This window comes from Apostichopus japonicus, chromosome 18 (genome assembly GCF_037975245.1).
Source record: "Apostichopus japonicus isolate 1M-3 chromosome 18, ASM3797524v1, whole genome shotgun sequence".
In the NCBI taxonomy this organism is placed as follows: domain Eukaryota; kingdom Metazoa; phylum Echinodermata; class Holothuroidea; order Aspidochirotida; family Stichopodidae; genus Apostichopus; species Apostichopus japonicus.
The window spans coordinates 2,475,058-2,491,317 of NC_092578.1; the positions used below are offsets into that span (position 1 = coordinate 2,475,058).

At 36.5% G+C, this 16,260-nt stretch overlaps 2 protein-coding genes and 1 long non-coding RNA gene across 4 annotated transcripts in view; 1 reads left to right on the forward strand and 2 right to left on the reverse strand.

Annotated features, from left to right (window-relative positions):
- The window catches only part of LOC139958666 (26S proteasome regulatory subunit 8), a 204,192-nt gene that overhangs the window by 46,110 nt on the left and 141,822 nt on the right, over positions 1-16,260 (reverse strand). The gene's annotated exons all lie outside the window — the stretch shown is intronic.
- Positions 4,423-14,988, forward strand: LOC139958659 (2-amino-3-carboxymuconate-6-semialdehyde decarboxylase-like). Of its 2 annotated transcripts, none has more exons than XM_071955906.1 (9): positions 4,423-4,718; positions 6,766-6,918; positions 7,693-7,834; positions 8,695-8,897; positions 9,762-9,845; positions 10,240-10,429; positions 11,041-11,213; positions 11,695-11,793; positions 12,937-14,988. In XM_071955906.1, the coding sequence occupies exons 2-9, from the start codon at positions 6,853-6,855 to the stop codon at positions 13,093-13,095; spliced, it is 1,116 nt and encodes a 371-aa protein (XP_071812007.1). In that variant the 5' UTR covers positions 4,423-4,718; positions 6,766-6,852; the 3' UTR covers positions 13,096-14,988. The 2 variants fall into 2 exon arrangements, with proteins under 2 accessions (XP_071812007.1, XP_071812008.1); XM_071955907.1 differs by having other exon boundaries at positions 4,423-4,692.
- On the reverse strand, positions 13,732-15,723 carry LOC139958660 (uncharacterized). Its single transcript, XR_011789835.1, has 2 exons — positions 14,061-15,723; positions 13,732-14,029 (listed from the first exon to the last, which is right to left on the reverse strand). It is a non-coding gene; the product is annotated as an uncharacterized lncRNA (long non-coding RNA).

Here is a 16,260-nt window from a genome sequence, read left to right on the forward strand (position 1 = left end):
TTCGTCAAGGTGTTGTCCTCTGAGTAGGCCTATATCATACCGCGTAGTCAGGTTTGAAACGTGCAGGAAAGTTTAAATTAATACATCGCGCCAAGCTGTACATAGCCTAATGTACATGAATATCTCGTATACACATGGACCTCATGTATATAGGTCACATTTTCTTGGAAACATCAATCACGTTAAAATGAAAGCTTTCAATTCAAATCCGTGCACATTATTACAGACCTCCCATCGAACCTTTAAAACCTTTAAAAACCTTTATTCCAAAACAGCTCTACTCTTTAAAACCATTAAGAATCATCACAGTAAAACAAAATATTTTAAAGGTTAAGTTTAGAGTAGAAATATTGTATTCAGTCATGCTAACCATTGACCATAACGTTTTTGTGGACAGCCAGGCATGATTCATGCATTGATACAAAACAGACTCACAATGGACGGTGACACTAGTGCATGTCTCATCGGTCCGACTAACATGGCTTGCGTGGATTTCGACGCGATTATAGTTACATAAACACATGTTTCTACAAGTATCTGGGAACGTTGATAAGTGTCATCTACTAATAAAGAATATCTTGCACCCGCTAATTGTACTATTGTAGGGAAGAAGAACACATTGACAGCCCGAGTTACTCGGATTTATCTGGGAGGAAATTAGTAACGGATATGAAACTCAGTAACTGATGCAATTATTAGGTATTATGAGCTTGCTTTTGCGTACACTTTTGTTTATATGTATATTAGTTGCCTATACAGATACAACGATACAACACACTGATATTCATTTAATTGATCTGATCTGATCTGATTTGAACGTCGTATAGGGGAAAAATCCCATGAAAAGTATATAGGAACCTCTGTTATCAAACTGACATTAGCTCTCGAGTAAGGCGAAGAGTGATGCATTTTGGGGTACAGTGTAATTGAAGCAATGAATTGAAGATTTCACCTATAGCTCCTGTCGGGAACGGGAATAAATCTAATTATGTTTGATGGCCTCTCAAGCTTTCAACATGTTTTCCTGTTTCATTACGTGTATGTTAACTTTTCCTTCACTTTATCTCGGGTTATCATCCTATATTATCAAATTTCTTGAATTAAAAGCAGTGCATGGGAATGTATAGAATTATATTACTACCCATCGGTGCAGTCACGTTCGCGAGTTCCTTGTGGCACCAACTATTCTACCATGTTTGACCTTCGATATACCAGTAATCACTGGCCGCAAGGTATATGACTTTGATCGTATCGTGGGCAAATTTGGTTTCTCATATATAGCCCTTTATTGTAAAACTTTATAAAGCTCTTTAAGGGTAAAATTTGAAATGAATTGATTTGAACACCAAAATGTGACGATTTTCTTCCCCACCGGCTGTTCCCTACCCTCTGTTGCCATGTTGCGGTTATGAATATGTATATAATGAATACCCACAACACGGCAATGGAAGCGTACGTTAAAATACTAGAACAGCTAGAAATGTTCGTATACTGATCAGAAATATACACAGGACGAACAATGCATCAAACTGGTCTTTCTCGAACAAACTGAAGGTTGGCTAATTATGGATTCCATGATCATATGGTCATAGTCATATTGGCAAGTTGAGAGGAGCATGGCTGACGTATTATGATCTCCGAAAAAAAAATCAGCTATGTTTGTGTCTCCGTGTTATATGTATCTATTACTGTGTTATATGTTATATCTTATACTGTCCATATATAAGCTGTTATAGTGGCACTTTCTCCTTATTGCGGCTATCATGCAAAGATGTCATGTGAGCAGACATCCGTTATTGACGAAAAACTAACAAATTATATATAAACATTACGCAGAGTGTTCTAACTCGGGAGGAGTGAAGATATTATTTCACACAAGTTAGAAATTTGGTGACTGGGTTTGTGCGGGGTTTCCTCGTCACGAGGCACGAGAACAATTATAATCATTAACGGGTTCCGTTAACTGACAAATATTAAGCTTTCTACTATTATAACCGTAGCTTAAAACTAAAACTTTGGTCATGAGATAAACATCACACGGTATAGTTATGATAGACCCGATACCAACAATTAAGGTAGCTATAACGGAAATCTTTTTCGGTAGGATGATGATCTGCCCATGCATGCAGAAAATGTTGACGTATTGAACCACGTATACAGATAGAACTCTACAGAATGTTTAGCCTCAATATAGGTTTTATGTGGAGGGCAGCCGTCTATATGGTTACATCTCTATGTTCCGACGTCTCTATGTTCCGACGTCTCTATGTTCCGACGTCTCTATGTTCCGACGTCTCTATGTTCCGACGTCTCTATGTTCCGACGTCTCTATGTTCCGACGTCTCTATGTTCCGACGTCTCTATGTTCCGACGTCTCTATGTTCCGACAAATTGTTTGGACTCTAATTTTTTTTGGCCCAAATTTTTTCGGACCCATTTTTTTGTGACCCAATTTTTTTCGGACCCCATTCTTTTTGGACCCAATTTTTTCGGACCCAATTTTTTTCGGGCCCATTTTTTTTGGACTCAATTTTTTGGCCCAAAATTTTTTCGGACCCAATTTTTTTTCTGGCCCAATATTCGTTCACCCAAATTTTTTTGTGGACCCAATTTTTTTGGGACCTAATTTTTGTGGACCCATTTTTTCCGGACTTAATTTTTGGGACCCATATTTATGGGACTTAATTAGGGGTCAGGGAAAAAATTGGTCAGATATCATGTTGGTCCAAAAGTTGGGTCCCAAAAAAATTTGGGTCCGAAAAATTTTGGTCCAAAATAATTGGGGTCCCGAAAAACATTGGTCAGAAAAAAATTTGGTACGAAAATATGTTGGTAAAAATTTTGCACAAGAAAATATGGGTCCCAAAAAATTGGGTCCCAAAAAAAGTTTGTTCCAAAAAAATGGGGTCCGAAAAAAATTGTGTCACAAAAGAATGGGGTCAGAAAAAAAATTGGGTCCCAAAAAATGTTGGTCCAAAAAAAAATTTGGTCCAAAAAAATGTTGGTACAAAACAGACGGGGTCGGAAAAAAAAATTGGGTCACAAATGGGGTCCGAATAAAATTTGGTCAAATTTGGTCAAAAAAAATTAGAGTCCAAACAGTTTGTCGGAACATAGAGACGTCGGAACATAGAGACGTCGGAACATAGGGATGTCACCGTCTAGATTACAGGTAACAAGATTTGCCATCTGTATAATAAAATACTGAGTACAAGTAGTATCTCCTTGGTGTGAGTACGAAAATAAGGCTCACTTTTTAATACGAGTACGAATCCATTACTTTGCACCATAGTTCATAATGTGTCGCTAGTTCTAGTTCAGAAGTTACATGAGAACGACGGTACAGATAACTTAGCTAACATACGAGTATTGACTTACTACAACAACAAAAAAAAAACATCCACGAGAAGGTGTGGCGTGGGTGGGGGGGGGTGGGAATCTTGCCCTCCTTTATATGTTCTCCCCTAGAAAGGTATTACCTGTGCCTGCTTGTCCCTAGAAAAGTATCTCCCTCCCTTTAAGAAAGAAGTGTTTCTTTACCATTGGCTGCAAATCTGACATGACAGTATTTACATCATCCCATTAATCCCCCCACCTTTCGCTTTGTCAACTCGTCATCATACCTGTTTTGTGACGTTCATAAACAAGGCTGGGATGGTACGGTTGGCGGATGCACGTAGGTTGGATCTACAAGGTAACGGTTGTCCAAGCATCTGCCTTCATATTTGGATTTCATACAATGTGCAATTGTTGTTATTTCGTTGTCATTTTCTCTACCATGAGAGATCACGGTTTTTCATTCTCGCCACGTGTGCGAGGGGATTTTATTCAGGATTTGATGCAGTGATTTTTTAATCACGGCGATTGCCAGTGCGAGTTTAAAATGCGGTATAATGGTGTCAGAAAGAACAAGAACAACAACAGAAAACGAAATCAAATATACACGTGATCTTTGGCAAAGTTCGAACAATGGAGAATACCAATTGCATGCAAGAGAGTGATTTATAGCTGGGGTATAATCTCTTGTGTCCGCAAAGGAGGAATGGATTGAGGGTATGTCAACACCTGGAAGTTTGAGGGTCCATTTCCATTCCAGAAAGACGGTCAACAATAAAACACACTGAAGATTTCAACTTGTACGCGCTGCGTTTCTAAACGCCTTAGCATGCAATTATAATTCTTCCATAATCTAAATAACTATCCTTTTTCAAATGTATGTGTATTTTCCTTATCAATTTCTATGGTATTTTCCTATGACACGTTAACACATATTCAATCTTTTCAACCAATGGGCGTTCATTAGAGCGAATGGAAGGCGCGACCGTGGGTGTACCACTGTAACCTTTGAACCGAATCGCTGTTAATGACGTAAATATGACTTTACAAAGTTGCCACAGAGCCGTATAGTTCGAAATATACGGCTCTGAGTTGCCAGGTGTTATAGCGCCATATCCATGAACATGCAATATTGACCTTTGTTATTGAATGCGATTAGGTCCGTTATTGAATGTGTACAGTGGTGGTACTTACACTGTGTACAGTATTAATAATCAGTCAATACACAGACTAAGTGCAAGCCCAAAACACCAAACTTCAGAGTTGAATGTCGACCTTCCTGTGACAGTCGTTAACCACTCAAACCCAATTACCACATTGTTTTGACAGTGTTTTTCATCATCTTCGGAAAAAGTGGTGAGAAGGGTTCGCTTAAAACTAAAGTAAGCAGTGTTGTAGGCTTAGGCTAGTAATATTGGTGGCTAACAAGTAACATGAACTATAAAGTATAAAGTGAAATAACTATGAAGAGCCTGTAACAGTGTAACTGTAAGTCTGTACCCAAGTGTAGGCTAGGGTATGTTATAGTAAACTATGAAGGTTAAGCTAATATTACTTTATTAGACAAGCATTTTTAATAACAACTAAAGAAATTAAGGAGCAATTGCAGAATACCCCGCAGCTCACACTTCACAGACAGGACTTTTTGGGAACGACAATACAGCCTGGTTTACAACAGGGACTTAATCTGTGAGATTCAAGAGTTGCTGGGTATTGTGAAATAAAGCTGGAATTAAATGTCCACTAGCTTCTTAAGTTCTTGTTGTCATAGTCTTTCTAGGCTAGTACTAGTAATGGTAGGCCTAGTATTGAATTAGTCATTACTAGCCTAACATTAGCCTAGCCTAAGGTAGGGTTGACATAGGCCTAAGTACCTAACCGTAATCGAGGCTGTTGATTATATATTCTTGATGGGCTCCAAGGAAGGAAAGTCCTTTTTCAACCTTCCCAACTTCAGCACAAAATAGATACAAAAAGTTAGCCATTGCCCCTGGGTGCATGGCCAGGGTTTAAAGCTAGTCTTTATTTAACTGAACATTAGGCTAGTATAATTTTAAGCATTGTCCTAAGTTAGAATCATAAGTATAGGCCCTATTATGATTTAAAGCATTTCTTTGCTATCATGGCTTCTTAAATTCAACTTTAAATAAAAAGTGTCAAAGATAGTGTCAAAAGTCAGTGAAATATAATAGCAAAATGCTGCTCCAGTAAATATGTATCTTTAGTTTTTGGTTAGGCTACATTTGCTCTGTAATCATAAACTCCAGGTTTTTGCTTCCAGTAAGCATCAAACCTTGATTTGCAACAGTTGACTGCATTCTGTGATAATGAGTTCAAGTTGTCGATGGCACGGTGACTCGTTGAGTAAAAAAATGAACAAAAGAAGTTGGTGTTAACCCTCTGCTTAACTAGCTTGTAGCTACTTCCTCTGGTAATTGAGTTAGAAACCTGGAGTAGAGTTTGTGAGTTGTTTTATTTTGACCAGGAATATACTTGGTTCAAAACTTGTATAAACAGAAATCTCCTCTCAATCTTCTATGTACTAAGCGTGGTAGATTTAACCCTTTCAACCGTTTTTCATGTCTGGGGTATCCTTTAAACCAGGTATTAATTTAGTTGCTCTTCGTTGTATAGCCTCAATCACATCTACCTCTTTCATGTAAAGAGGAGACCATGCTGGTACTCCATGTACTCAATAATGGGTCTCACCATTGCCTTGTACAGTGGCAGTAACGTTTGACCATCAAGGTACATGAAAGATCTACGATCTTACTCCCAGGATGCTCTTAGCTTTGAGTACTGTTTTCTCTGTGTGATCTCTGAACTGTGACAACCCAGATTTGTTACCACACTGTACTCAAGTCCTGAGTGGTTCCATCGTAATTAGTATGCATCGCCATACTATACTGAAACTCAGAATGAGATGAACCAAAGGAGGGGGGGGGGGGTGAAACCTGTGTATTTTGTTTGAACAATTAATAAGTGATAGCTACCATCATTCATAAATGCCTATGTAAGCCACAATAAAAAGTGCAATTAGAAAATACAAATTTTTGACAGTTTTGTAATATTTGGTAAACAGGTAGGCTACTATTATTTTTCTTATTACAGTAGTCTACTATTGAAAGCAATTTGTTTGATTATTATTACTCCCTGAGTGGTCACTGGAATCAAACCAGACTGTGTTTTGTTCAGTGTCTTGTGTGATGTCTTTGTTCGTTAAGTCTGTATTCGCAATGATTTTCACCTTAGAAAAAAAATATGACCAAATGTCATTTCTTCAGACTTATGGAAATAATAGTCAAAGCATGTTGTCATACTGTATTTGTTGTTCTGTTTGTTGTTCTCATATGGTATATCAGAATATGTCAAAGTTTTAATTGTGAAAACTTTTCTCTTTTTCTTTGTAACAATAATGCTACTTCCAAGGTTGTTTCAAGAGAATCCATTTTGTTTGACAATCATCCAATGCTGCCTAAGACTGTGAAGCTTTAAAGGTCAAAATCTGGTTACAAGATGAGTAGGTTAAAGATAGATGTCCATGCACACATTCTACCAGAAAGATGGCCTGACTTGAAAGAGGTAAGTGGACAAAATACATTTAACATAGCTGAAAATATTACAGTAATAAATTTAGAACTGCCAGCTCTGAAACATTCCTTCCTTCTTTTTTTTTTTATTATATTTATTTATATATATATTTATTTATTTATTTATTTATTTATTTATTTATTCGTTTCAGTCATTTATTTATATATATATATATATATATATTTATATATATATATATATATATATATATATAATATTTATTTATTTATTTATCAATTTATTTATTTATTTATTTATCCATTTATTTATTGATTCATTCATTTATTCAACTTGGGTAAATGTTTGTACCCTTGATTTCAGTTTATGTGAAGAAGAAACTAGATTAATTTGTTGGTATCTGTTCATTTAAGCTGAGTCAATTTTTGAAACAATGAGGAAAAGTGGAGTCATATACCCTTTGGGGAGCAAGATCACTTTGCAGTTAAGAAGAACAAATTATCATGAGTCAATATAAATGATCATCCACTAAATTGAATAATAGCCTACTGTAATTAACATAATTCCAATAACTGTAATTAACTGTAATTACTGTAATTAACATCATTCCAGCTCTCGGCTTTGCTTTAATGGCATCAAAGTCCTACTATATAAATCACATTAAATAATCTTATTGTTATGTAATTGTCTCCCCCTTTTCTAACCCCACTGTCCACCCCTCCTTTTGTCTCCTTCGTACCTCTCATCCTTACGTTATTCACCTTATCAAGCAGCCCTAATATGTGTCCTTTCTCTCTACGCTTGCAGAGGTACGGTTACGGTGGATGGATACAGCTCCATGACAAATGCAACGGCAAGGCAAGCATGATGAGAGATGGAAAGCTCTTCAGAGTCATTGATCAAAACTGCTGGGATCCAGAGACTAGGATACAAGAAATGGATGCCACGGGTATGCTGCACATATCTCCTACGTATTGATATTTTCAGCCGCTGTTTACCAAAGGAGGAACCTTTATTTAACTATTGCACATACACATGCAAACTACCATACCATCCAGTGATCTGTTATATGGAAATGTGTTTTCATGTAAAAGCATGAAAGTTATAGCATTTTATTCTTCAAGCTCTCGGCTATTTTAATTTGTTCTTTTTCTTTTTTCCTTTTATTTTTCTTGATGGGGGAGGTTGGGACGAGAGAGGGGTGCTCTTTATTTGTAATTGATTAGAAAAATATTCAAATCTACAAACTTGTACTGTTTAAAATGGTGACAAAATACTAATTTTTAGTCTGGCTGTTTGTGTGTCATTGGGAATGTTTGTGATTTATAGCAAGGATTGTCATTGAAATATGGTCATGCTGCCATCTGGTCATTCCTAGGCATTGCTATTGCGCTCAACACCAGCAGTAGCAGTACAACTGGACACCTGTAGCAATGGGTTTTATAATTTTAAAAGCTGTTGTCCAGAAGAATTATCCCCTTAGGTGATAGGAGGTTTTGTAGTTCATTTTAAGATCTGCGAAGGAAGTGATTAAGAATTGGGCGTCAAACTATCGCCGGGTGCAAAGAAGGCAGCAAGCTGCGATCACATATTTCTTGAGTTCTCGACATCCATCGCCTGAACAGGCCATTTTCTCCTCGAAAATAGTACTGGAATTGAAATTATCCTGGGATTTCATTTAATGTTATGATGAAGAAGATTTGAGGTGATACTGACACTCCATTTTGTTTTTTGTACCCCTGATAGCCTATATGTGACATTTCATGGAGGATGCCTCTATAACCTACTGTGTATTTGTCCCATCTGCAGGTGTTACAGTACAAGCCTTATCCACAGTACCAGTTATGTTCAGTTACTGGGCCAAACCAGAAGACACTCTGGACCTTTGTCGAATATTAAACGATGATCTTGCCCAGACTGTCAAGAAGTACCCTAAGCGATTTGTGGCCTTTGGAACGTTGCCGATGCAGGCCCCTGATCTAGCAGTTAAAGAAATTAAGAGAATAAGGATGGTAAGTTATGGCCGTGTTCATATCGTCTTTATTTGTTTTTCCACAAGGTATTGCTGGAAGCTTTCAAAAGTTTTACCCGGAGATTCTCGGCAATTGATCCCCCATATAAGGAATAAGGTCTAATAAGATTTAGTGAAGGATCTCAGTTAGGGACTCTCAAGGAATCCATGAGAGCCAATGTTTCAGTTAAGCTGAGTTTATGGCTGACCAGATTTTGGTCTTTGTAGCATATTTGGTGGCTAAATGAGATAACTTTGTTTCATAAAATATGAAAACAAAACTATCTGTGAAGATTGCAAACTGTTTTGTGTGCAAAGCAAAATGCACAGACAACTCCCAAATGTCCTTCCGAAAGGTAACTGGATTCAATGTAAGAAGGAACTACAAGTACAAAGGATCAGGTTGTCTCAAAATCTATGTAAGTTTAAAATATTTTGCTTGAATGAGTCTTGCTTATAGACTCAGTTTCTTCTCACACAGTTGGTATGAGAATAGCTACTGTATGGAGTAATTAGAGGAAATGAACATGAAATAAATCAGTCTATGCATTTTATGTTGCAATTTTGAACATGTTTAATATGTGCATCATCATCATCAAACTTAAAAATTAATATTTTAGTTTTCCTATAGAAAAGTGTTTATTATGTTTTTCCTTTTTTTTTTTTTTGAATAGCCATTTTATAACTGATATCAAATTAGACAAATTAATCTCTTGTCAGTAACTTTGTTGCGGTTAAGCTGACTCATAAGATTTCCACAATCCAGCTAATATTTTGTTTAACTTGGGATATGATTAATTGATTGATTATATGTCTTCCAGTGTTTTTGAAATGCTTGAGATCTTGTTAATTTCCCTCTTTACAGGAGCTTGGTTTTCCAGGAGTACAGATCGGATCACATATCAACGACTGGAACCTGGATGCTCCAGAGTTACAACCAATTTTTGCTGTAAGTAAAAATAGAAAGAAGGGAAGAAAAATTGACAGAAATTACAGACATTGTGAACAAATTCTATCATCGGTCCGTGCTTTTGCAGGTCAGAAATATTTGGAGATAGTTGACGTGGTTGGAGGAATTGTCAAATTTGAGCTAGGGTTTTTGGTCTGGGTAAAATATTTCTCCAGTGAACATTATCATGTAAATCAAGAATCTCTTAAACTTGCTCCAGTCCTCTCCTTCAATCTATGCACTATATAAATAACCTATGTAAATAACTGACGTTATGGTATGATTTTGACCATCTGTTGTTAACAGGACCTCCATTAATTTTTCTAAAGAGAGTCTTGATGTACTTGACAGCCTCCAAGACTAGCCTCTTATCTCCTGATTTCTCTTTATCCAGGCTGCTGAGGAGTATGACTGTGCTCTGTTTGTCCATCCTTGGGATATGCAGCTGGACGGTAGAATGAAGAAGTACTGGCTACCATGGCTGGTCGGGATGCCAGGAGAGACTGCCCAAGCTATGTGTTGTCTCATCTTTGGTGGTATTCTCGAGAGATATCCAAAACTCAAAGTCATGTTTGCCCATGGAGGTTTGTTCTAACATTCTTTCAACTCTTTTTGTTTATCTTTTTTCTTAATCTTTCATAAAAATTGTCAGATTTATGAATGACAAATCTTTATCTTCTGCCCATATGATAAAAAGTGTGATCCCTGCATGGCTAAGATTATAAATTTCCTCAATACTTGGCAAGTTCATATGGGCTTTATCAACAAACATTTTGAAATACAGCTAGCTTCCAGGAGTTAACTTTACCATCAGTTAGTACCTTCCAAGGATCCTTTTCTTGCGTACCAACCAGTGGCAGCAATTGGTACTCTGTTTAACCCCTCCCCCATTTGTCACGGTCTGTTGCCTTAGAACTGATCTATTGGATATTTAGTAGCTTCTAGGTCCTATACATGAGGTATTGTATGATGTTCTGCCTATGAGCCAAATCAAAAATTGAGAAGATGATTGGTGCTTCATCAGTAACACTGCAGCCAGTCCCTGTGGAATATATTTGCTTGTTCGAAATTGATTTAGCTTTTGCCACAGGTGGTTTGCAGCAGATTTTCTTTCGACACACGGTGGCATATCAGTTATATTTTAGCTTCACTTCCAATAATAGCATAACATTTCTTGGTTTCTTTGTTATTTCAGGCGGTGCCTTCCCTTTCACGATCGGTCGGATAGAGCACGGATTTAACGTCCGACCAGACCTCTGTGCGGTGGAGAATGATGTCAACCCTCGAAAGTACCTGGGAAAGATCTACACAGACTCCTTGGTCCACGACCCAGGTGCCTTAGAGTATCTCATTAAAACAATTGGAGAGGTAAGAACCAAAGGATTTGTTTTGCAATTTTTTTTTTTTTTATGTTTCAAATATTAATACCGTCAGAAAATGGTGTAGTCTTCCAATTGTGCAGCAGTTTTTAAGTTTATTGAATTATGTGTCACATTAAGAGAATACTTAGGTTGCATACAAGTAGATAAAGCTGTTTAACCACTGTACTATTTGTATCGCATGCCAGTATCACAGAACAGAATTTGTATCACTATGCAATCACAGAGAAGTTGAAAAAGTATTTCATTAGGTGGCGTGATGGTATCGACACCTTGTTTGTTCTCATCTACCTCATCCATACTGTATGTGCAATGATTGTCCTAAATGTCTAATTGCAGTTTTCAAAACTGTCGATATATTTGATGATATGCAATCACTTTAATGCATTGACATGAATCAGTTCATCAGATGAAACCTAGCTTCATGATCAGTTGGGACAGAGTTCGTAATTTACTCTTGCCTTTGACAGAACCGGGTTTCCCTTGGCAGTGACTACCCATTCCCGTTGGGCGAGCACCATCCTGGAAAACTCATTGAATCAATGGATAGCCTTAGTGAAGATGTAAAGGTAAATCACAATTATAAATATTCATTTATGTAAATTTTATGTAACGTTGGAGTTAAAGGGGAATTCTATACTGAATTCCCAACTAAATTACCACCTTACCACCCAGTCAGGAAGATTTTTTATATCCACGAGAAGCAAGCCCGCCCTTCGTCTTGCTTAACATTTGTCTCTGTTTCTAGTAGAGGCGTTTGTGAAACTTGGAAATATTTTGCTCATTTTTGGAGATACCATGGTTAAATATGTCACTTCGTGTGTTGTTTTGTCAAAGTGTGTTATGATAGCACTCACTGTAGGGGTTGAAACAGAAATGTTGAAAGTAAGCACAGTTCTTACTGAAAACAAAACTATAAATTGAGAAAATGCTAAAAACTGCAGTACTAGTTTAACACCAAGACCTTTATGCAGGGTAAGAGTCAGAGATGAAGGAATCAACAACAGTAAACAGACAACCAGTATTGGCTTGTAATAATTTCATGCATGCTATTTTTAAAATTTCACATTCAAATTTAAATTTTTTGTCAAAAATAACAATTGTATTTGACATGTTAAATAGAGAACATGACTAAATGTGACTGACTCTAAGATTATGTGATTGTAGACTTTGTCTTTGACATGGTGATCAATTTTTTTGAATGTATGTCGATGTATGTTCATGTGCGTGTGTGCATTTCAAGGCTGTTTCTAAATTTGTGGTAGTTGACAGTGACAACCTCAGAAGTTAGCCTTCAGTCTTTGTTATATTATCATCGTTGTCATCATCATTATTATTATCTCATTATTATGATCATCATCATTTTAATTATTATCATTATTATTTTTGTCATCATAATTATAATGATCATCAGTATTATTATCATCATCATTATGACCATCATTATGACCATCATCATTATTATTATCATCATCATTATTATAATTATCATTATTATTTTAATCATAATTATAATGATCATCATTATGATTATTATTATGATCATCATCCTTATTATCATCATTATTATTATTATCATCATTATTATTATTATTATCATCAGCATTATCATGATCATGATCATCATAATTATTATTATTATTTTGTTTCTTGGTTTGGTTTGGAGGCATTACTTTGGTGAATAAATTTAGAACTCTTTTGTGTATTTGTAGGATGCTCTGCTCGCTGGCAATGCCTTAGAATTCCTTGGCTTGGACCGGAGTCAGTTTGATGTTGCTGGGACATCAAGGAGCAGTAGCGAGGATGCCAAATCTATTCAGAATCACGAAGTCTCAGAACCTACCAGTAAAAGACAAAAAGTCAGTACTTAGTCCAGAGACAGTGCCAGTATTATTAGCCAACTCCATCACCATGTACATCCCACACGTGAACACGTATTTCGGGATAGCTAATCTGTCACGCGATTGGCTGACAGATTTTTCAATATTTCAGACACAAAATCTGTCAACTATTTCTGCCAAACATTGATAAAATGGTGTGTCAGAAGGAGACGCATCATCAGTGCCAACGGTTTCCAAAAGTGGACAATTTTTTTTTTTTATCGACGATTACATTTTGTCCAGCATGTATGCTTAATATTTATACCTTGTTACAGTTACTGAAAAATGCATTCATGGTTTTCTTTAAAATATTTAGCATGCATTCTAAGGTTAACAAATGGTGACAAGCTTTTAAATTATCTGGAAAGTAGAGGTCCGTGGGCAGAAAGACCTTTCGTAGTTTCCAAACCTTCTTAAAAGAGAAATCTAATTATAGGAATGAATGAAATGACCTTAAGAAAGTATTCATGAAGGGGGAGGGGAGGTGTCCCAGGGGGTGGTGGGGCAGGGAAGCACCAGTTTCAAGTCTTGAACTCTTTTACTTTTGGGATTGCTATTATATATATATCACCAATGAAAATATGAATAATCTGAAACTACTATCTGTAATAACTTCACACATTCTGCTTTGAGAATGTAAGAAATGAGACAACTATGAGTCACTGACCAAGAATTAATAGTGTTGATAGTTTCAAGGTCAGATCTCATCAGAGTTGAAAGAATATTGTATGCAGGAGATGCTGCAGTTTATAGAATGCTGCACAGTTGGAATCACTGGCAGTAAATGTCACACTGTATAATGCAGCTACAGGAATCTCAAATCTTTTGTCTTTTACATTGTTATTTATTAGGTAGACTTGATGGTGCATTGCATTCATTTATAAATACATGCCTATTTTAGATCAGATATTCGTTAATTACACACCTAGCTGAGATCAGGTATCCCTTAAATACACCTAGTTATGATCATATATTCTGTAAATTATTCCTTAAATACACACTTAGTCTGTTATCATTGCTAACAGTATGGAGAAGTAAGAACCACTTTATTATCACAGTTAGGCGTAATTTAAAGGGCATATCCACTAGAAAAGTGCATTTCCATGAGCCTACTTTGTATGTATCCTTTGCAACGAAAAACATTTTCTATGGATGTATCTGTCACAAAGATGTCCTAGTGAGGATAATTAGGTGTAAGAACTGAGCACCTGAAGCTCAGAGTGGCTATAGGCAACCTTTATATTTTGATTGATAGGCTCTACAAATATTTTATGTGCATTTGAAACATTTTGAGTTGGGCAGACGGGTGAGGGGGGGTGGGGCGGGGGTGGTTTGATATTTAAAATCTCTCTTCTATTCCCTCCATTCTTGAATCTAGAAAAATCGTCATAAATAATGTAATGAAAATGCTGATTACTTAACTTATCAATCGTAAAAGTTTCTGTAAATATTTTTAATCTAGGATTGAGTTGGATGCCGTGTGATTATTTACCCAAAATGTTCCGATTGGACTTTTTTGTTATGATTATCATATATTATCGTTCTTGCAGATGGTATCTGATTGTATGAAATATTTACTGTGCCTATAATGTGTGTCACAGGTTTGCAGATATTGAAACGGGAAATAGGTGGAGGGAAAAAGGTGGAGGAGGTGTGGTGGGCTCTGATGTCACATGTTCTTCAATTTTCTCTCTTTCAATTGTGTCTGAAATAGCTCCTTTAATATTTTTTCCTTTCTGTGTTTCTCAAGACGTTTTTTCCTAAACCTATTTTTCATCGTTTTAAGCAACCTTTTCAAAATTCTTTAACATCGCATGAAGGATGTGATGTTGCTGAGCTCTGTAAATGAAAATAAACATTCAAAAAGCTAGGTTTTGTTATAAATTAATCCTCCTTGCTTTTTTTGTTCTAAATTTGTCATCCATATATTTTCATTTCCTGTAAGCTAGCTTCCACTCTGCTTATTCACATCCAGTTGGGATATCTAACAGATCAGGTTCCAACTGTCTTATGGTTGACGAAAACGTCTCTATAACTCGTATGCTGAGATCCACGCCCCTTACTTCACAGTGCAAAACATAACCGCCTCTTAAAGCTTGAATGAGATGGAGAAATAAAACGATGAGTATAATGAAGCTTGCTTGGTTGCCGTTTGTTCTTGTAATCTTCATTAAAATAGTCTGAGGATGTTATGGTTGTTGCTATGGTTATTTCATCTTTAACCTATTTTATCACTTGTAGAAGTGAACTGGTTAAACATTATCTGATTGATGTCCCATGTTTATTAAAACCCTTCCATATCAATATGATTATTAGTTGACCGACAAGAAACATTACACCTCGTTCTAGATTTATGTGTGCAGAACATAAAATTTGATAGTTTGAAATCAGCAAATTGGTTCACAATAGCCACGATGGGGAAAGATGCGCTAGTTTGTTAGATACATTCAATTCCAATGAGGATGTTCAACTGGCCCGACTACACAATGGATTTAGTCGTGCCGTGTAAACCGATTTCCTATGTTGAATTTTTTTACTGATCCCATGGAAATCACATATAAGAGTCAAGCATTTCATATCTACACTAACCCCACACTGAATCTAAAAAGAGAGGGGAGAAAAAGGGGGGGGGGTCATCAGTGTATAAACAATGTCTTGTAACTGTCATTAATAACAATTATTAGAGGGAATTGCTAGATCAAAATTGGTAAAAGAAAATGTCCTTTTATTCATACATATATGATATCTATATTTCACATAGGAAGACTGTTCTTTCTGGATATTGAAACATCTTGGAATAAAGATGATATAATGTCATTCTACAATGTAATTTTTACCAGTAAATGACATGGTCGATGCCCACAAGGGAATGCTACAAATAGGAGCTGGGAATCTTTTCTGGTTCTCAATTCCTGATCACTTGCTCTAACATTATAGTCGGATAGTTATTTTGAATTTTCAGCACATTGTATAGACTTGCCCCAAGTCTCTCGCGATTTTCTCTCCCACTGCAGCTAATAGGATTTATATGATTCTCCCCTCCTCTTCCACTGTCCACTCTCTTTATAATGACACCCTCTCAAGGCTTCTCCGACTGCACCGCCACCAAGCACGACAATTTCTCACGTTCCATATCGACCAACACGCACAGCGAGC

Coding starts and splice junctions, on each gene's coding strand:
- LOC139958659 (XM_071955906.1), top strand. CDS start 6,853: ATGAGTAGGTTAAAGATAGATGTCCATGCACACATTCTACCAGAAAGA. Junction 10,430..11,040: donor AGTCATGTTTGCCCATGGAG/GTTTGTTCTAAC, acceptor TTGTTATTTCAG/GCGGTGCCTTCCCTTTCACG. Junction 11,794..12,936: donor GCCTTAGTGAAGATGTAAAG/GTAAATCACAAT, acceptor GTGTATTTGTAG/GATGCTCTGCTCGCTGGCAA.